Genomic DNA, 22,197 nt, shown 5'->3' on the forward strand with positions numbered 1-22,197 from the left:
CCTAAGCGATGAGTCAACCATGACATCATACATCAGTGCAGGTAATGATTTATCGCATAACTCACAAGAGTCTGATAAAAATTGATTTCCAGTGGTGACAGTATCAATAATTCATCAGTCAACTATGGCAAACTAAAACATTTAAGGTCAGCCAAAATAAATCTCTCTAAAACTTTATATGTATACAATTAAATATACACATTTACATGAAAAAATAGTTATCATCTGAATAAACCACTGTCATGAAACAAAACTAACGCATCATTTAAAAAAAAAACAAAAAAACAATTCACTATATATAAAAGGGTACATTTATAGACAGGGCAAGGGCAGTGTGCTGTTGCAGTAGCAGACTGTGCTCTTATATGAGGCTACACAGCCACACACACACACACACATGCCTTTATCACACTCCTCAACGTTGGTCTCCTTCAACATACACAAGTGTCCTTGTTTGAAGTAATCACCGACATCATCACATGGTGGTGAACAGTTCAAGAGCAGGTTGTTTATCCGGCCACCGGGGAGATGAGTATGGGAGATGACGTCATTGGACCACTTCAAAATAGTGTAATATCGCCATTATGTGCTGGGGCATGAACACATAACCAGTGTAGACGGCCATCGCTGCCACTGTGATCAGGAGAGAATCTGGTATTCTGATTAAGGAAACTATTTTTGTAGAAGGAATACATGACTGACGTTACATTTGTTAATAGATGTTTGGCATTTAGCACAACTACACACACAGTATTGCTTTAAAAAAAAACAGTTTTGAATGCGGCTTACAAAATGCTACCTAGTTTTTTGTATGACCCATTGGGCTTTATATTAGGGGTGTGCGATATTACGATTTTTGATCGTGGACGATTAAAATGTCTCCACGATCTGCTTTTGAAGAAATATCGTAGGATCGTGCATTTTATCAGTTTGCATTTCTGGTGCCTCCGTCTCAACATACTGTACAGCGCGACGTATATCCAAATGAAATGCAGAGGAACGGGACACTGTAGTTCATAAAAATTAAGAATTTGCATGTGCTTTAAAGCCTTGTCTTTAAACATGTCATTCGCTGCTGATGCGCTGTTCTCGGGCGCTTTTCTGAGCGCAATAGACCCGACGCGCGCACATGCACTAAAAGCCTGTCTAACAGCAGCACCCGTTACTGAACTAAGTTATCTTATTGCGCTAATACTGTCAAATACACACAAGGTTTACATAAACAAAGTTGGTTATGTCTAAAGTGAAAGAACAATAGAAAAAATGAAGAAAAAATCTGCCTTGTCAAATGCGTGTAGACTCGTTGCGCGCAGATCTTAAAGTGACAGTAGCCCTAATAGTAAACATGCTGCCGCTTGTCCTTAAAGGGACAGTTACCCAAAAATAAAAATTCTGTCATTATTTACTTACTCTCTAATGTTGTTCCAAACCTGTATTAATTTATTTCTTGTGCTGAACACAAAAGAAGATATTTTGAGGAGTGTGGCTAACGGTTGCTGGTCCCCATTGATTACCATAGTAGGAAAAAACTATTATGGAAGTCACTGGGGTACATCAACTGTTTGTTTACCCACATTCCTCCAAATAACTTTTATTTTCAACAGAAGAGGGTGACTTATTCGGGTTTAAAGCGGCTTGAGAGAATTTAAATTTTTGGGAGAACTATCCCTGTTAATAAAACAACAAAATACAAAGAGCATCTCACTCACTCTTGACTGAGAACTTTAATAGTAGCTTTAATAAGAATCAATGTAAAATTTATACAGTGAAGTCGATGTTGTGTTTTATTTTCATATTTGTTCATTTAATTACTTTCTTCAATGCTGTTAAATACTCCTGTAGCTGAAAAAATAAAGCACTGTTTTTTTAATTTGTATATTAAGTTGTGTATGTATATCTTTGTTCTTAATTTTTAATAACAAAGACAATGACAATTTTTTTTATCTTCGCCACTTTGGCCTAAATGTCTGCCATTCTTTTTTATTTTTTATATGTTGTTACCTAAGGCTTTGTTTTTTAAATAGGGACATTAGTTTGGCTGTGATGCTCAGTCACTTGCAAAATAGTAAAACCAACATGAAAAGGAATCGTGATAAAATCGTGAATCGTGATTTTCCTGAAAAAAATCGTGATATGATATTTTTGCCATATCGCCCACCCCTATACACAGGCACAATTTATATTAGTCTACAAAACCTAAGGTATTAAACTGCGTTTTAAAGGTTGATTAGAAACAAGTGCAGTTAAATGTGTTCAAACTTTTGACAAGTAATAGACCATTTAACGGAAATTTTATTTTATCAACAGACTACTAATAAAAATGTATTTATTGTTATAAATACTGTATGTGTTAAGCATGAATTATTTACTGGCTTTAAATTCAAATACAGTAAAAAAAAAAAAAGAATAAAAACGTGTAACATTTTGTAACATTATTACAATAGATATACAGTACCAGGCAAAATTTTGGAAACATTACTATTCTTAATGTTTTTAAAAGAAGACTCTTATGCTCATCAACATCAAATAATTTACTTGATCATAAAATACAGAAAAAAACAGCAATATTGTGAAATATTATTTTGAATAAAATTTTTTTTTTTCTATATTAATATACTTAAAATTTTAATTTATCTCTGTGATGTCAAAGCTGAATTTTTTAGCATCATTACCCCAGTCTTCAGTGTCACAATTATCCTTCAGAAATCATTCTAATATCCTGATTATTTGATACTCGGTTATTATCAATGTTGGAAACAGTTGTGCTAAAGATGCTGAAATTTCTTACTATGTATTGCAAGAAATATTAGCGATGTGCAAACATAACACTAACACGCCGGTCTATAAGTGTCAGCTGACATTCCTCACGGGACCACAGGAAAACATTTCTCATTATCATTACCGAACAGGTGTAGTAGCAAGTGACACTGGTTACAGTCAAATTTAAGTTCATGTTCCCAGAGTCGTCTTCCTGAGAGACCTGAAAATCAGGTCATGTTATGTCGGTTATTTTCATTTTAAACGACGTCACACCCACAAGAACTACGTTACATGACTTCTTCAGTGAATCACAACTTCTTCTAGACGGTTTGAGAGGTCAGATTAATTTAATTGTTAATTAAATGTTGGTCGAAAATAAATAAAATATTTTTATAATATATAAAACAAAATAGTCTTTACCTGAACGTATTAGTAAATCGTACGACACAGGTAACACGACACACTTGAATAGTAAGGAACCAACCTGAAACCTTGCGGGGAGGAAAGAACTCTCCATAAATAGTCCCTTACATATATAAAACTCTGTATTTTATGAAAAAAGGATACTGAAGACAGTTCTCTCCCAAGGCTCCAACATATACAGAGCTGTTACAAGCAAATATTGGTAATAAAACCACGATAATTGTTTCCAGGCATCTCCTAACGCCATGTTTCTTCCAATGGTCCCACCGCTCCCTTCCGGTACAGATCGTAACAAAATAAAAGTCGTGTGCTGAAATAAATCTTGACATAATAACAAAATAAAAGTCCTCACAAGTACGTAAAATTGAGCGATGACGCGCAACCGTTATTTTTCTCTCTCTCTCAAATATCTGCATACTTCAAAGATGCAGTCATCATATTATTATTTTTAGGAATTCAATTTAAGGTAAAACTTTATTCCAAGGTGACATTTACGTTACTACATGTACTTACTATAGTAATAACAGTAAATAATGCACAATTAAAAGTAATTATCCCTAAACAAAACCCTATAGTAAGTGCATGTAATTAATTAATATTACTCAGTACTTATTTGAGTATGTACAATGTAACTATGTCACCTTAAAATATTATATAATCAAGAGGAGGGGGGGGGGGGGGGATGCTTACCTAAATAATTATTTAACAGTGTAATAAGATTAAAAACATTTTCAAGTCATATGTTTCACATCTGTTTAATTTGAATCCCATGCCCTCTACGGAATATAAAAATACAATTTAATAAAAGGGAGGAATAGATCAACTTTTATGGAAATATGAAATGCAATTTACAGGAAGTGTTAACATTTTACAGCATATAAATCAAATAAAAACCCTATAAATAAAACCACGTCTAACCACATTCTTTACCCGCACAGAAACTTTTAAATCTTTCTCGAGAATCACTTTAGTCAAGTTGCCAGGTGATGCACTACATCAAACCAAGCAAAACCTGTGGTTTGGGATATCCAGTCCAGTAAATGTCCTTAGCAGTAACTTGCTAGGATGTTAAAGAAATGGTACACCTCATCTTTATCATACACAGCCACTTCAGTGGAGCATTCTGTGCACTTGACCGGGTGATACATCTCTTCTTCATCCATTCCTGCCAAACGTGCATCAGTCAGACCAGAGTCGGACTCCATTTCAGCGTCTGCTGGTGCGGACGTGGACTCCTGACGAGCTTTCTTCCGGTGCCGCTTCTGCTTCCTATTATCGGTGGTTTTATAGCGCAGCACTTCCTCTTTGTCCACAGTGCAGTTCATCACAAACATTGCTCTGTACTGTGTCCGGTATTTCTCATGCCTGCGGGTTGAAAAGTATTTTATTGATTCTTCTGTGATGGTTGTGAAATAATATGAAATAATCTTCACAGTGCAATATGAAATCAAAGAGGTCGTACCTCTGACAGTCCAGGCACAGGGTGGTCATACAGGCGGGACAGTTGAGGACGGCGTCACTGCTCGGAAGAGCCTGGGTTTTGTTTTTTCTGTTTGCTGACGGGGGTAACCGTCTCTGATATCTGTATCAAAAATGCAAATCAAAAATGCAAATAAGCTCTAAACATCACAACCATTTGTGACACTGGACCACAAAGCCATACGGGTTTTATTAAATTTAATTAAATTAATTAAATCTAATAAATAAGCTTTCCATTGATGTATGGTTTGTTAGGATAGGACAATATTTGGCCGATACAACTATTTGAAAATCTGGAATCTGAGGGTGCAAAAAATCAAAACATTGAGAAAATCGCCTTTAAAGTTGTCCATTTATGTTCGCGATTCTGCTGCATTCAGAACACATCTGAAAAACACATTTCAGATATATTTTCAGTAGGAAATGTACAAAATATCTTCATGGATCATGATCTTTATTTAATATCCTAATGATTTTTAGCATAAAAGAAAAATCTATAATTTTGACCCGTACAATGTATTGTTTGCTATTGCCACAAATATACCCGTGCGACTTATGACAGGTTTTGTGATCCAGGGTCACATTTGTCACCATTTTTTAGCGAGTAAAACTCACGATTTTCTTTTTGCATCCACCCAAGCCTGGTCCCGATCATCCTCATCTGGGTCGTACAACAGCTCATCATTTGTGAGTACAGAGCGCTGCTTCCTCCTCCGACCCTGAGAGCTGCCTGATACAGGAGAGCATATTCCAGATTAACAACTGGTTATTTTTTTACCTTTATTAAAGAAATCCAAGCAGCATAAACCATAAATCCACAATAAATCCAAGCAGCATAAATTGAACCCCCCGCCCCAATATAAAATGAAATTCTTGTGAGTTATAGGATTTTTTTTTGTAAAACAGCAATGTCATAATTATTCAACGCTGTTGTTTTTAAGTCACTTATTTGTATGGTATGGTTCAGTATTGTGTTAAAACACAATTAGGCCTTTGGAAGCTCTGTAACAAAACTGAATCATATTGTGTTGTTACACATACATGCATATAGCCCATGCATTTACTAAAGTTGAGTAACAAATATGGCCAAGTCAAAAGAGCTCTCACAAAATCCATAGAGAACAAATTGTTTTATTACGTTAGAAAGTCTGTGGCTACAGGAAGACTTCAAAAACCCTAAAAGTTCATAAAGACAGAAGACGTGTAAAAGTCACCCGGTGTTGCTGAAAAAGCTTTTTGGTATATCCAAATTTTTTGACAACTTAGTTAACTAATAATTGTTGCAAACTGGTACTATCAACAAAAAAATTGTGCATTCCAAGAACTGGGCGTCATTACACTACATCCTTATGCATCGCTTTCTGCCAGGACTTTCACAGGTTTTTCCCAAATCACGGAAGTGACCTCGACGTCTGGGTTAGCACTAGCATAAGCCATCAGGCAAGTGTTATTTAAATAAACTCCTGATGTACTTACAAACTTTCCAATGCCTCGTTTTATGAGTACAGAACCTATTTGTACTACTGTAGAAGTTTGGTACCATTCCGGGCATTATAATTTATTATTGGGGTAATTTACGGGATACAACCTTCGGATCCATTAGCGCCTGCACTGAGCCATTCGGCTGATATCTCTAAATAAGCTCTAACTTTAATAATGTTCGACCAAGGGAAAAAAAACTTGTTTGGCTCAAAGTCATGGTGCAAAGGACCCTAGGTTGAAATTACTCTGAACCATCCCTTTAATTAAAAAATACCCCCAAAAATAAAAGCTTATTATAACAAATTAAATCTAAGGGGTATAAGTATAAGTAATTTAGAATTTTAAGGCATTCCTCTTTTTCAACTGCTTTAAGGATTTAAATAACTTTTATAAAACCTATAATCAAAATCACAATTACACATACATTACTAATAATTGTTTTGAAGAGAACTTCCTTTGTTTTGTGGAACAAAATAAAAAAAACGAGTAACTTTGATAGTGACCGTTTATGAAAAAGTCTGGAATAAAACATTTATTTTAAGAGGAAAATATTATTTTGTAATATTAGTGATCTGAAAACACTATTCTTTTTGCTTTTTGAATAATTACCAGCTCTGTCATCATCATCTGAGTCCGAGTCAAAGTAAATGCTGTCATACTCCTGGATCGGTTGTTTGTTTGCTGTGGAAGTGTTGTCACTGGTCCCAGATGTTTGACCTGCAACTTAGATATTAAATAAACATTTATTTGAGGTCATCTACTGTTGTAATTGTTATATTCAAAGAGCAAAATGCATGCGTGTGTGTGACACCTTGAGTTGCAGATGCTGTCCAGCTGCCCTCCAGGCTCTTCATGGTGCTGCTGAGCTCTGCCTCCATCTCCTTCTCAAACTCATCTCCACTGGAGGACTCGCTCTCCCCCGTCAGATACTCTCTGATCAGCTTCTTCTTCTGATCCGGAGTCCCGTTGAGAAGAATATCCAGCTCGTCCTCAGAACTGAGAAAATCAAGCAGAAAACACTGGTCTGATCTCGATCTATCAAGAGCACTTTATAGAGCGTTAAGCATGTACAGGTGAAACTCGAAAAATTGTAATATCATGCAAAAGTTAATTTATTTCAGTAATTCAACTAAAAAAGGTGAAACTAATATATTATATAGACTCATTACATGCAAAGTGAGATATTTCAAGCCTTTGTTATAATTTTGATGATTATGGCTTTACAGCTTATGAAACCCCCAAATTCAAATTTATTGTGCTTTATTAATTCCAGAGTCTATGCAGCCGTATACCAGGACATTTTAGAGCACGTCATGCTTCCTTCAGCAGACAAGTTTTATGGAGATGCTGACTTCAGTTTCCAGCAGGACTTGGCACCTGCCCAGACTGCCAAAATAACCAAACCTGGTTCAATGACCATGGGATTACTGTGCTTGATTGGCCAGCAAACTCACCTGACCTGAACCCCATAGTGAATCTATGGGGCATTGCCAAGAGAAAGATGAGAGACACTGAACAATACAGAAGAGCTGAAGGCCGCTATTGAAGCATCTTGGTCTTCCAAAACACCTCAGCAGTGCCACAGGCTGATAGCATCCACGCCACGCCGCATTGAGGCAGTAATTCATGCAAAAGGCACCCAAACCAAGTACTGAGTACATAGGCATGATTATACTCTTCAGAGGGCCGACATTTCTGTATTTAAAATCTTTCTTTCTTTTTTTTCACGTAATATTCAAATTTTCTGAGATTTTGAATTTGGGGTTTTCATAAGCTGTAAGCCATAATCATCAAAATTATAACAAATAAAGGCTTGAAATATCTCGCTTTGCATGTAATGAGTCTATATAATATACCAGTTTCACATTTTAAGTTGAATTACTGAAATGAGTTTCCCCTGTGTATATAACGTTATAGCCTAATCTAACAGTTAGTTGAAGATGTTCACATTTGTTTGTTTACATGTGTAACGTTACACATACGAGATATTTAAATGAATGTTTTCTGGTAACGTTACGTACCTGCTTAGGGCTCCTTCCTCGTCACTTGGCTCTTCAATCTCATATGAATCATAATCATCTTTTCGATTCATTTTTACCTTTTTTCCCGAGTAAAAAACAGCGCAAATAAAACGTGTTTTTGCTTTACTCATTTGGCTTTACAAACACTTCACACGCAGGAAAGCCAGTTATAGACTATTTCCGGGTCACGCTTTTTACTTTCAAAGTAAAGCTGTCAAAATAAAAGCCACTAAAATATCCAAATATTAATTATAATTATTTAAATATGTCAGATTGCCATTATTAGAGACATACATGCATTTTAATCTTGTAATTTTAGTAATAATAGGCTATTTAAAGTTCTCCCACACTAAGGTTTTGTAAGTGGCAGCTGGATTGTATCAAATAAATCCCATTGTATATGATCAAAAAGCAAACACTGCCTTTATTTACCCCCAGTTAATTTAGACCATCAGTTTTTCTGTTCAGATTGAAAAAAATAATATCTCACTTAAAGTAAACAGCATCATTTATTTTTTGTTTTGCTTTTCATGGTCATTTTATCGTTTATGTCAGCATTCCTCCATCTGAATAAACGGAAGCTTTGGTCACATATTGTGAATAAGAAAACAACATTCATATACAGTGCACTTAATAAAAAAAAATCTGGAGAAAAAAAAATGCATCCATGTATGATTTTTTTTTTTTACAATATCATATTAATCTACATTTTAAGGCAAACATACTGAAGCATTATTTGTTAGGAATGAGAAAATGCAGAAATTTAGTCTGATTACGACGATCCATAGCTATACGATGAAAACTTACACATGTACAAGGCTTTGAGTGACCATACACTTTAATTGTAATAACAATCAGCTCAACTTGAACAAGATATCTGAGCAGCATCCACACACAGATCACCAAAACTAACTTTAAAGATTACAACAGGAAAAACAAAAACAAGCGAAACGAAACAGAAAAACAAACTGGACAAAAATTACAGAAACGAGAGTGAAGTAGTGAAAAACAATTAACAATCAAAAGTTAAAAATGCGTGATTAAATGAAGTCGTATATCTTGTGCTGTGTGGACCGGTTGATCTTCCACAGTGGACTGCCTCACTTTTAGGGGGGGGTTGTGGAGGGAGTATGGTGTCTCTGGTAGTGGTAAGTACAGACGTCTCTTTAGACAAACTGACCCCAGGTATGTTCTCTCCTCCATCTTCCGAATGAAGACGAGACCAAAGCAGGGAAAGCCCTATATGGAGAACCTGGTTCAAGGACCTAAGTGTCCCCTTTCAGGACCCCCAAACAGCTCTGCAGCAACTGTAGATTCCCCTGGAGAGAGATCAGGGCATATCATTAATAAATTATCCATGGATCTGAAATCATTGATGTGTCACAGTATAAAGCAAATGGAAACCTTGGCATGTTTGAGTTCCAGCTCGGCCAGTTCCACCAAGTTCTTTCTGAACGCTGCTACTCGCCGTGTCTTGAAATCTATCAGTTCTAAGTGGAAAACAAGCATAGGGCAGCGAGCATTAATATTTAGTAAGCAAATAGCCAATTAGCAGATGCTTTTATCTTAAGTTACTTCCAGCAGTCTTAATGGAGCAAACTTAAGTTCATAGCAGTTTGCCACATTCCCACAACACAATGTCAAAACAGTTTTCTCTGTCCAAAATAAATGCAAAACTTCTGTGTGAAGTAGGGCTGCACGCTTTGGAGAAAATATCTGCAAAACATTTGGCCCAAATTTTGTCTTTTGGTGGAAAACAGCAGGGAGCTCATAAAGTCAGCATGAGATCCAATTCAACCTGTCTTATTGGGAACAATTCATCCATGCTTTTATAATGTTTAATCAAAACAGTTTAAGCCCCAATCCTGCACTTTTGAGTGCAACGTCCACATTTCAAAATCCGATCAACAACCGATTCATGCAACCAAGTCCCCGACCCCGCCCTACATTTATTCTTTGTGGTAATCCGTTTCACTCGGATGAATGCCGCAATACAAAAGAAAAGATCTGTTGTTACTTCCAGTTTTTTCCGCAACTTTAAAGCTTCTCTTTTGTTGACCAGAGCCACTTTATAAGTGCTCTGAGACTCTGAAAACACCAGATCATGAGCTGCACGCGTGTAAATGAACAGCTCCACGCTTCACTCTGAAATACGCATTGCAAATACAGGGGCTGGACAATGAAACTGAAACACTGGCCAATATAGGGTTGATATACTGTCTAAAAGGGATATCCAGGTTCTGGAGCTACACAGAGTAGATTCATGGTTGGGCTGCTATAGCCAAACCTTTGGTCACTCATGCTATTGCAAATGTTGGTTTCAATGGTGCCAACACTGCAAATCTTGGGCTGTAGACAATGTGAAACGTACAGTTCTCTGATGAGTCCACCTTCACTGTCTTTCCCACATCCGTGGGAGTTACGGTGTGGAGAAGCCCTAAAGAGGTTTAACACCCGGACTGTTGCTGCCCAGAGTGAAGCACAGTATGAATTGGGCTGCAATATCATGATGACATTCCCTACTGTGCTTGATGGACACGTCAGTGCCAAAGACTACTGAACTTTTCTGGAGGACCATGTGAACCTAATGGTTCAAACATTGTGCCGTGTATCAGCATGATAATGCACCAATACACACAGCAAGACTTGTGACAGAATGGTTTGATGAACATGAAAGTGAAGTTTAACATCTCCCATGGCCTGCACAGTCACCAGATCTAAATACTTTTGAGGCACTTTGGTGTGTTTTGGAGGAGCGAGACATAAAACATTTTCCTCCACCAGCATCACAGTGACCTGACCGCTGTTCTGGAAGAGGAATGGCTAAAAATCCCTCCGGCCACTGTGAAGGACTTCTATCAGTCATTCCCAAGACAAACTGATGCTGTTTGGCCGCAAAAGGAGGCCCTTCACCATACTAATAAATGATTGTGGTCTAAAACCAGGTGTTTCAGTTTCATTGTCCAACCCATGTACATTAAATTAAATTGTAGCCGTTGCAATTTGATCATAGAACAACTCCAAATCTCAATTAGTGTGAATCGACACAATCAGAAGTGATTTTTAAAATGTGAAGATCTGTGGAGCCAGGTTTTGGACCAATGAGATTTAATTATCAGTCCAACAGTCCAATTAATTTCCTGTGCGGGTTTACAAGGACGATTTACAGGGAAGACATGCTTTTATTATGCTGCAGCTGGTTAGGAAACTATGTAAAACCATCCAGGGGTTTTGTAATGAAGTCACTGTTTGAAGGATATATATATAAAGTACCTTGTTTTGCAGATTCAGAGATTTTCTCAAACTTCTGACAGCACACTTGCTGTGTGGTTTCTGCTTGGAGGACGTCCTTGTTTTTAGCTCGGGCTTTGTCCAGAGCTTTATTAGCATTCTCATAATCAACTAATGCCCTTCCTCGTCTGTACAGGAGGTCCTGTTGAGGAGATGATGCGCTTTACAACTAAAGAAACTCTAAAAGCATTTTTAAAGGGTTTCAGCCAACAATAACTAGGAATAGTAAAAGATTAATTCTGGGCAATAAATAATCAATACTGTATAAAACTGAATTTTTTGGTCCAAGAGGTCACTGTTCCACTGTTTTGGCTTGGGTGTAAAATGAATAGTCAGAATCAATGTCGTAGCTCAATTACATAGTATCCCAGGGTTTGGCTAGATTGACAAATCACTCACTAAAGCAGGAACGAGCTCTAATGGGCAGCTGTCAGTTCAACATGCTGACCACACGCCCCTACCTTAGCGGCTTGCGACTCTCGGAGGTAGTACTTCAACAAGTCGGCGAGTTTCAAATCCTCATCGGCCGCTACGCGTGCTTCAATTTTCTGCACAGGGAACAGAGTTTGAAAGCAGGTGAGAGGAAGAAGTGTGTGACCTCACAGTCCATAACTCTTTGATTCATCAAGTCTTCTTTTTGAATAAAAACTGCTGAGGTTAGAAAGACACCAAATGACCAAATTAACTTTTCTTTACCTCAGAGAATAAGACACTTACAAAATACATTTAAAAAAAAAATCATTATCAATTTTAATGTACGGTAAACAATTGAAGTGCATTAGTTGCAATTAGGGTTGTAACGGTATGAGATTTTCACGGTATGATAATAGTCTCAGAAAATATCACGGTTTCACGGTATGCACAATGCACTTAGAACTGACCTGAACAAACAATAAATAATTGTATTTTGATTAACTAACTTTAACTAAGACATTTTTAAAACAATAAAAAAATATTTCTCATATCAATATATATTATATTGTAAAGGTGTTACCAATATTTCTTATTGAATTGTGTCAATGTTTCTTTGTGTTAAATGTTTTAGGATTAAAAATATATATATTTACAGGTTTAAAGGAGGGTGCAAACATTGTACGCCACTATATTTAAAAAATGCATCTATACAGAGCTGCGCGATTTTGGATAAATTGAGAATCACATTTTTTTCCATTTCAAATAGAGATCACGACTCTGAATAGACAACTAAACAAAATAGCATGTCATTCACTAGAGGTTCCGACAAAATGTGAAACGCTGCAGCCTATTTAAAAATGTTTAATTGTTCTAGATTAATTATTTATAAAGAATCAGTTTGAATGAATAATTAAATGACTCATAAATACTTCACTTGTTTCATTACTGGATGAATCAGCATCTTTTTTAACACATCACTTGTATGAATGATTCAATGACAAATACATTTTTTAACAGTCATTTATCGCCACCTGGTTGTGTAATTACGTAATGATACGATCGTTATTTGCAGCGCCATGTTACATTTAAAAAGTGATTTAACTCTATTTTGATAATCAGTGTTGATATCCGAACTATAAACTCTTATCCCAGTGATAATATGAATATTTGTAACAGAAATAATGATGGTGTGGTTGAAAATACTCGTTCTTGGTCTGAGGCGACGCCAAAGCAGATTTGAATGTTTCACTGTGATTTTGTCAAAGGTTAAAAAAGTTTAATAGGCGAATCGCTGTCATTTAGGACTGAGATCTAGTGGATGTTTGAATCGAGATCACGATCTTTTAACGATTAATCGTGCATCTATGTTAAAATTGTGTTATGTTATAATACTGGAAATGCTTACCCGTGTTTTCTCAAAAAGCTCTGATACTTTCAGGAAAAATCTGTTTAGAAGGGACCAAAATAAAAAGCAAGTTAAAAAAAAGAGGCTATAACAGTTAACCGTGAAGCTACATGGGGAAATGGACGTCGTACTTGCACAGATCTGTGGAGTCTTGTGTTCCTAAGGTGTACAGCGTTGAGGCGATTCTGTTGATATCATCCGCCGCACCTGAAACACACGTCCTGTCAGATCTCTAGATGAGGAAATGCTGCCAGTCTTTCACACATCCATTGACTCAGTGCTGCAGCACTTAACACCGTTTCACAGCATTCTGCTTTTCCAGATCATGTTTCAGTGTTGTGCCAATAAGACTCACGGCACACACGGAAAAGCAAAACATTCGGCTCGGAATTGGAAAGACACGCGTGATGCAAGAAAACGGTGTGAATGACAAAAACACATTTCGGAATAAATCTCCATTAATAGAAAGTGTTGCGTTCAAATCTCTAAATCGTTGCGTTTAACATTATTCAGATCATTTGACAAAACATTACATGTCATCAGACACTTTTCCTGAGGGAAAGGCCAACTGAGTCACCTGACATGTGCTGGCTTCCTGACAAATTACACGTTTTCCCACTAAACAGCACTAAATACCTCCTTCAATTTCCTGTTAACGCTCCATAACAATAATAATAATAATAATAATAATTCGTTACATTTATATAGCGCTTTATCTGAGACCTCAAAGCGCTTTACATAGAAGGGGGGAATCTCCTCAACCACCACCAATGTGCAGCATCCACTTGGATGATGCGACGGCAGCCATATTGCGCCAGAACGCCCACCACACACCAGCTTACTGGTGGAGAGGAGACAGTGATGAAGCCAATCAGTGTATGGGGATGATTAGGAGGCCATGATGGACAGAGGCCAAGGGGCAAATTTGGCCAGGATGCCGGGGTTACACCCCTACTCTTTTTCGAAAGACATCCTGGGATTTTTAATGACCACAGAGAGTCAGGACCTCGGTTTAACGTCTCATCCGAAGGACGGTGCTCTTTTGACAGTATAGTGTCCCCGTCACTACACTGGGGCGTTAGGACCCACACAGACCACAGGGTGAGCGCCCCCTGCTGGCCTCACTAACACCTCTACCAGCAGCAACCTGGTTTTCTCAGGAGGTCTCCCATCCAGGTACTAACCAGGCTCAGCCCCGCTTAGCTTCAGTGGGCAACCAGTCTTGGGCTACAGGGTGATATGGCTGCTGCTAACAAAGAAAACCAACCTTTCCATAGCTGCAGGCAAATTAATGTTGTACACAAACAGAACTAGACACTGTAAAACAAGGAAACCTTATCCGTATTCATAGATTTGACATTGAATGTCAGTTGCTGGTTTTATTCGTTTATTAGCAAATGAAATGAATGAATTTTTTGAGCATGCATCTGAAATGCTATTGGCAAAGGCATTGTCATCAGTTATCTCTATAACACACACTTCCTGCGACTGGAGAACTTTGACCTTGCCTTATCCTTGACTCTACACGGTCATGTGAGCCGCAAGCATCTATAAATGTGTGATGAAAAGAGAAACTTACTTTTGTGAGACCTGATCATTCGATCAGATTTGGCAGACGCGTCTTTGACACGGTTGTGGTACTCTAATAGGAATGTCTTCTCGTGTTCAAAGAAATCATCAACGTCCTGTGACGAAATACAAATAGATAGACAATTCCATAAAACGCCAAACACAAATAAATAAATTATACAATTCTTAGAGGTGAATCTAACAAAGAAATTATATTATTTGATTAATTAAATCACTTTGGGTTGAAATATGACATAAACACGGTCTTGACAAGTTTTCAAGATAATTTTTTTAAAGAAATGCAAGGAGGCATACATTAAATTGATCAAACGTGACAGAAAGGCATTTATAATGTTACAAAAGATTTCTATTTAAAATAAATGCTGTTTTTTTTTACTTAGTTCATCAAAGAATGCTGAAAAAAAGTGTAACTTTCTTCAAAGTAGTTTTTAAAGTTCATAATATGAAATGTCTCTTGAGCACCAAATCTGCATATTAGAATGATTTCTGAAGGATCATGTGACGCTGAAGACTGGAGTAATGATGCTGAAAATTCAGCTTTGCCGCCACAGGAATAAATTACATTTTAAAATATCCTACAATGGGACCTTTTTAAAACAATGTTTACTTGCAAACATTTGAAGGTTACATGCTGTTTAAATGTATTATTTACTTATAATTATTATCATCATATAATAAAGTCATTGAAAGTTTTTCATATTTTTTATTTTCAAACAATTAAAAAAAATAGTTCTAACAGTTTTTGCTATGGTATCGAAATTGGTACTGAGAACCGTGAAACTTTACTGGCATTGGTACTGACGACTGGAAATTTTGAACCGTGTCAATCCTATTTTTGACCACATGTTTCCAAGAAGACTTTAGTAAATGTGCATTCCTCTACTAGTGAAGCATTCACCAGAGAGACATAAACCATCATTCAACACACAGCTAAACGCAAAGAAGCTCAAGCCCAAGTAAATCATTTCTCAGAAAGCTGGTTGTCGTCGTGGCCTCCCTCTCCTCCCCCTAATTTCTAAAGCAGAGTCACATAAAACAGTCACATGACATGAGGAGTCGTCCACTGACTGAACTGACCTTCACTCCTGCCACAAGAACCCCATCTGCAGACTTCACCACGTTCTTGAAGAAATCCTCCAGCCTTTCCTTCTTGTTTTTCCCTCGTACACTCAGCTGTAATATCAAGAGGCAAATTGAAGGACAAATGAACAATTAAAATGCACAGAAATATTTGTTTTGCCTCCTGAAAAGGACACTTGCATTTCTGTGTGGGGTTTGTTTTCCCTACAAAACTGCTTTGCACAACCTCAACTGAAGCTGTTTTGCACTTTTGCTATGAGTAATCTGATCTTTCGGTTCGTGTGCCTCAAGTTTCAAATGAAACGAGAAAAACAAATGAGATTTCAAGTATCATTTTAATTCATTGGATTAAAAAAAATCATAGTCAAATGGTTAATATATAGTTTTTTTGTTGAACCTAAAAAAACTAGAGTTGTAGTCAACAGTAGTCGATAATAATAGTCAAAAACTATATTAATTGTAATACAACAAGTTCCCAAACATTTTAGAACAATAATTTCAGAGTTAAGAAATGTCACACTTACATCTTGGTTGTACTCTAAGAACACATGAAAGTTCATGTCTTTGCGCAGGACGGGATGGGCAGCGACACGGCACAGAAAGACCTCGTGCATTGCCACGGTCTTCTTGAAGATGGCCAGATACTCACTGCAACACATTATCACATTGTTATTATCATTATTAAAGGGTTATTCCAACCAAAAATGAAAATGATCCCATAATTTACTCACCCTCAAGCCATCCTAGGTTAATATGACTTTCTTCTTTCAGCCGAACACAATCGGAGTTATATCAAAAAATATCCTGGCTCTTCCAAGCTTTATAATGGGAGTGAATGGGAGAGCCCAAAAAAGCACCAGAGGTTCCAGGGGTTAATAAAAGCCTTCTGAAGCGAAGCAATGCATTTGTGTAAGAAAAATATCCATATTTATAACTTTATAAACTATCATTACTGGCTTCCGGAAGTGAGTCGAGGTTCAAACAACAAACTCAAGCTCCTCCGACATTTCGCTTGAAAAATTCTAGTTTTAGACTTGTAATTCATGAACGGTGTTTTGTTTTGCTCTATCCTCTGTACTTCTGCGTTTGTCAATACGCCATGCGTCGGGTCAGAGGTCACTCTTCCACCGGAACTCGACTCGCGCACCGATGTTATAAATCTAAAAAAAATCTCGCCCCCCATTCACTCCCATTATAAAGCTTGGAAGAGCCAGGATATTTTTTTGATATAACTCCCATTGTGTTCGGCTGAAAGAAGAGTCATATAAACCTAGGATGGCTTGAAGGCGAGTCAATTATGGGATCATTTTAATTTTTGGGTGACCTAATCGATATGAAGACAAATCAACTCACGCCTCTAGTTCCTGTTTCATCTTAGTGAACTCCTCCTTGGTCATCGATCCTTCACCTTCACCCAGCTTCTGAAGTTTCTCCCGAGACGCATCGAAATCCGGTCTCGGAGGAGCAGGAGGAATCTACAGGGAAAGTCTTTCCGTTAGCTATTCAAGAGGCGTTTTTGATTCCCAAACCAGTTTCAGCATTGGTAATGAAAGTCTGGGATTCGTAACATCATCAGTCACTGAATGAAAAACGCAATCACTCACACTGCCGTTCCTAATGATACGTGCTATAAATAATTCAGGCCAGCTTTGATGATATTGTAAATGGCAGTCAGTGACATGACTCTTTCTGTGTTGAGTATTAATCGGAGTAACCCAGATTAAACTACATTCAATCAGACAAGAAAATGACAGACCTATTTGTACTTAAAATAATGCAGAAAATAAGCCAATGAAAATACAGAATAGGGAACAGCAGGCCCTGTCCATTTCTAATGACTAATGACTGATTTGTCATTGAATAACATACACTACCATTCAAAAGTCTGAGGTCGGTAAAAAATTAATCTTATGCTCACCAAGGCAGCATTTACATTTTTTCACAGTAATTTATATAAACGTTTTCTATTTTAATCTGATATGTACTTTATTCCTGTGATGCAAATCTGAATTTTCAGCATCATTACACCAGTTTCCAGTGTCACATGATCCTTCAGAAATCATTCTGATATGCTGATTTGCTGCTCAAGAAACATTTATTATTATGTTGAAAACATTTATGATTATGTTGTGCTACAATTTCTTTTTTTAAGACTGATGAAAAGTTAAAAAGAACAGTTTTTAATTCAAATAATGTACCATTATAAGAGTCCTCCTTGCTGAATAAAAGGTTGTTGTTTTTTTACCTTAATGACCACAGACTTTTGAACGATACACATAATACGACCTGGAAAAAATAGCAAAGCACATCAAATATCCCAGTAAATATCGTACTATTTTTACATTAACAATAGTTTCAAGCAATATATCCAAATAGGAAACTGTGGCAAATATCGTTTCCCTTTATTCTTGCACCTGAACTACAACAAAATGACACCCGACAACCGATCTTTTCATGTACACCAGGGCTATAAAAGGACGAGCACTGATTTCAGGCTTGGCAAGAGCAGCTGGAGCGTTTGCTCTCAAACACACATAATGAAGTAGTAGAGTTTAAAAGAGACAGTACAAACAAGCGTCCGGTGGAAAGCAAATGAAATAATTATAGGCCTGTGCCTGCGACTAACGGCTATCTGTTACATCACTAATCAAACATTTTATAATATGCAAAACTCTTAAAGGTACTTACAATATAACCTGCGTATTCTTCGTTTTCCACGAACGAGTCGTGGAGCCAGATGAATTCTTCATGCTGTCTGACCACAGAAAATTCATTCTGCTTGAAATTAGGTAGAGTGCTCTGGAGAAGAAAAAAAACACATAAATCATAATTTAATGAATGAATGCAGTAAATGACAAGTAGATTTGGGAGGCAGGGCTGAAAACACAAACACAATCCTTGTTGTTTTTATGCGCTGATGCTGCGTACCTTTGTGTGGACGGTGAACTTGACCTTGTCTCTCTCACTCAGAGCGTCTGAGATGTCCACCTGTAGTGTGGCGTCGGTTTGGAGATCCACATTCACTGCCCTGGGCTATTAAAACAAGTCACCAATAAACACAGCATCAATATTTCATATTAATCATTGAGGACCACAGGAGATGGAATCGATTACAATCATACTTGATCTGTTTTTGAATTGTACACACACAAACTATTGAGTTTAATCTCATTACAAAACAGTTACGATACATATCCTTGCATTTAGATAAAAGAAAGACATGTCAAGCAGTGACAGCAGTGCAGTCTAAAACAACATTTTCCTTGAAAAACCGAGTTAACAACAATGAAAAACTTCAAAGGAATTGCTACCAGTTACACCACCTAAAATATATAGTTTCACTTGTAAAAATGAATACATTTAATGTCCATAATCATCAACTACTATTTACATTCTACAAATATTTAACCTCAAACAAAACAGCATTGCATTGAAATGTTAGGTTTGACAGTACAACTATAATATTAGATTTAATTAGATCTCTATTGCAGAAACAATTATCTGTAATAAATATAGTATTTTGGCAAAAACCATGGTTAGTTACTCTAGTAGATGTTTGTGAATTCACACGTTATTTTAATTCTAATTATAAAGCAACCCACAGGTTCTCTACAAAACTGACAATATACCATGGTTTTCATGACATGTACGGTACTATGATAGTACCAGGGTATTTATAGAAACACCTTTAGTTCTATACACAGTAGCATGGTACTGCATTTAAGGCATATCTTAATCAAATAAATTCATCCAAACCATTACAAATACAATTAAGAGTCATTTTGCAGAATAACATTGTAACACTTGATGTTACACTAATAGAGCAACATTGTTTCATTTAATGTTATAAAAAGGGATGCACTATATATCGGCCAGCATATCGATATCGGCCGATATATTAGCAGATATAATATATGGATTATTCCCTTCAGCTGTTCGCCATAATGGTTTTGAATTGCTTAAAATATGATTGAAATCACTTGGAAAAAAGGAAAATACAGTTAAGTGCAACATGTGCTGTCATATAGGCTGCCATATAGGCTACATAAAATTACAATGAGAACATTATAATTGTGTGCTTGGGACATGGGATGATTTTAATGGTGAGACTTGTTTTCGTAATCAGGCTTTAAAAATATATATATTTAGATTTATAGGCCAATATATCGGCTTTTAAACAAAGAATTATCTGCAAAATGTTCATATCGGTGCATCCCTACTGATAAAGTAACAATTATTCCGTTTTATACAAATAGAAGTCACAATATTTGACTAAAGTAACAGTTTTTACAAAGTAATAATCACCAGAGAATTTGCACAAGATTTCAATCTGACTTCTGACCTATAATGCTGCCTGAATCATAATTATACACTGTTCGTTCATTGGCCAGAGGAGAACTGGCCCACGACTGAGCCTGGGTTCTCCCAAGGTTTTTTCTCTCCATTCTGACAACTGAGTTTTAGTTTCTTGCCACTCTCGCCTTTTTCCACCTTTGTTGCCAATGGCTTGGCTTGCTTAGTTGGGGACATAAAATGTAACATTGAATTTAATATTCAACAATAATATTGATCTGCCTGCATTGACACTATAAGAACTGAACTGAGCTGGACGATGATATCAAGGTTTACTCCAGAGCGGGTATATATATATATATATATATATATATATATATATATATATATAAATAAATTAACTAAATTAATAACTTCTTTTTTAAACAAACAAAAATGAAACATCACTAAACTTACTTAAGCTGGACTGTGATGCTATTTTCTCCTGGAAACAAACTGGTTTGCATTATTTTCCTGTTATCTCTTAAATCTGCTTTGAAACAATCTGTATTGTAAAAAGCGCTGTATACATAAATGTGACTTGACCATTGTAAAAAGCGCTTCTATATAAATAAATGTGGCTTGACAAGAGCAAACCTATAAACGATGACAGAGACAGAGACTAACTGCTGTTCAACAAACACAATAACCAATTATTCGTAACTTTAGCAGGCCTATTTACCGGTAACCAGTTGTATCAGTTTATATGGTTAATGGCATGATGCGGTTTTGTGGCTTCTTGCCCTAGTTTCAGCTATTGCCATCAGACTAGAGAGTCATTGTGCATACATAGGTTTGTGTGTGTGAGGTTTGTCAGGAGGAAGTGAACGGACGGACTCATATAGGACACACACACACATTCTGGGCCACAGTGACACCAGCAGTAATACACACGTCCTTTACACGACTACAAACACGCACAACAAACAGCAGGAGAACAGAGAGAGAATAGAAATGAGAAAAGAAAAAAAACTTACTCCCCTGTCTTCTTCCGAGAGGAAATCGGGACCATCGTCCAGCCCTTCTTGCTGTGGAGAGACACAGACATGTCAGAACAAACGATCGGAATACAAAGACGACAGATGCTCGTTATTACTCGATGCATCGGAGGTTTGTAGGTGTAAATGATGAAGGTGTAGGGAGTGAGAGAGAAAAGCACACACACCATCATGGCTGCTGCGGGTGGAGTATGAATGTGGCGGAGTGTGTGTGACGTCAGTGAGGCAGGAGATCTGAGAGGTGGAGCTTCAAGTGTTCAAGTACAAACCGACACACTGATCAAGATCAACATTATTCTTTCTTTCTTTCTTTCTTTCTTTCTTTCTTTCTTTCTTTCTTTCTTTCTTTCTTTCTTTCTTTCTTTCTTTCTTTCTTTCTTTCTTTCTTTCTTTCTTTCTTTCTTTCTTTCTATTCTTTCTTATATATGAATTATATTAGGCCTATAAATGAATTTATTATATAATTTATTATCTACGTTGTTTAGCTACATGTACGCTAAAAATATTTATCGTAAATAACTTTTTTAACCTTTTTAATATATGAATAAATTTATAGCGTTTATTATTATTAGTCGTATTGAAATATGTATATTATATTATATTATATTACATTACATTATTATAATATAATATAATACATTACATTGCTATATTATATTATATTTTATTATGTTTGGCTTTACTCCTAATTGTATGGTTATCTTATTAATATGTTTTGTTTATTTGTATCTACATATACATGTAGGGTAAATATATTCCTTGTAAATCACTTTGCAAACACTGTTTTTACTATATTAATACAATTTATAGCGTTTATTTTTATTCTTATTATCGAAATGGGTAGATATATTATATTATATTATATTTGGCTTTATTCTTAATCTTCGTGTACTCTCATTAAATATGTTATGTTTATTTGTAT

General features: G+C 36.4%; 3 protein-coding genes across 4 annotated transcripts; all 3 read right to left on the reverse strand.

Annotated features, from left to right (window-relative positions):
• Window positions 1-3,505, reverse strand: sptssa (serine palmitoyltransferase, small subunit A). The gene is made up of 2 exons (XM_079633734.1): window positions 3,328-3,505; window positions 1-651 (listed from the first exon to the last, which is right to left on the reverse strand). The coding sequence occupies exons 1-2, from the start codon at window positions 3,428-3,430 to the stop codon at window positions 548-550; spliced, it is 207 nt and encodes a 68-aa protein (XP_079489860.1). The 5' UTR covers window positions 3,431-3,505; the 3' UTR covers window positions 1-547.
• Window positions 3,506-3,922: 417 nt separating this feature from the next.
• eapp (e2f-associated phosphoprotein) lies at window positions 3,923-8,390 on the reverse strand. 2 transcript variants are annotated; one of them, XM_079633733.1, is made up of 6 exons: window positions 8,166-8,390; window positions 6,956-7,140; window positions 6,754-6,867; window positions 5,278-5,392; window positions 4,646-4,765; window positions 3,923-4,548 (listed from the first exon to the last, which is right to left on the reverse strand). In XM_079633733.1, the coding sequence occupies exons 1-6, from the start codon at window positions 8,294-8,296 to the stop codon at window positions 4,230-4,232; spliced, it is 984 nt and encodes a 327-aa protein (XP_079489859.1). In that variant the 5' UTR covers window positions 8,297-8,390; the 3' UTR covers window positions 3,923-4,229. The 2 variants fall into 2 exon arrangements, with proteins under 2 accessions (XP_079489859.1, XP_079489858.1); XM_079633732.1 differs by having other exon boundaries at window positions 6,754-6,861; window positions 8,166-8,367.
• A 171-nt stretch (window positions 8,391-8,561) lies between these two features.
• snx6 (sorting nexin 6) lies at window positions 8,562-21,540 on the reverse strand. The gene is made up of 14 exons (XM_079632251.1): window positions 21,443-21,540; window positions 21,255-21,305; window positions 18,874-18,978; window positions 18,634-18,744; window positions 17,299-17,420; window positions 16,470-16,593; window positions 15,943-16,038; window positions 14,855-14,960; window positions 13,407-13,482; window positions 13,276-13,315; window positions 11,918-12,004; window positions 11,439-11,598; window positions 9,570-9,655; window positions 8,562-9,484 (listed from the first exon to the last, which is right to left on the reverse strand). The coding sequence occupies exons 1-14, from the start codon at window positions 21,446-21,448 to the stop codon at window positions 9,431-9,433; spliced, it is 1,224 nt and encodes a 407-aa protein (XP_079488377.1). The 5' UTR covers window positions 21,449-21,540; the 3' UTR covers window positions 8,562-9,430.
• Between the last annotated feature and the right edge of the window lie 657 nt (window positions 21,541-22,197).

The sequence above is a fragment of the Phoxinus phoxinus genome (assembly GCF_949152265.1).
Source record: "Phoxinus phoxinus genome assembly, chromosome: 13".
In the NCBI taxonomy this organism is placed as follows: Eukaryota; Metazoa; Chordata; class Actinopteri; order Cypriniformes; family Leuciscidae; genus Phoxinus; species Phoxinus phoxinus.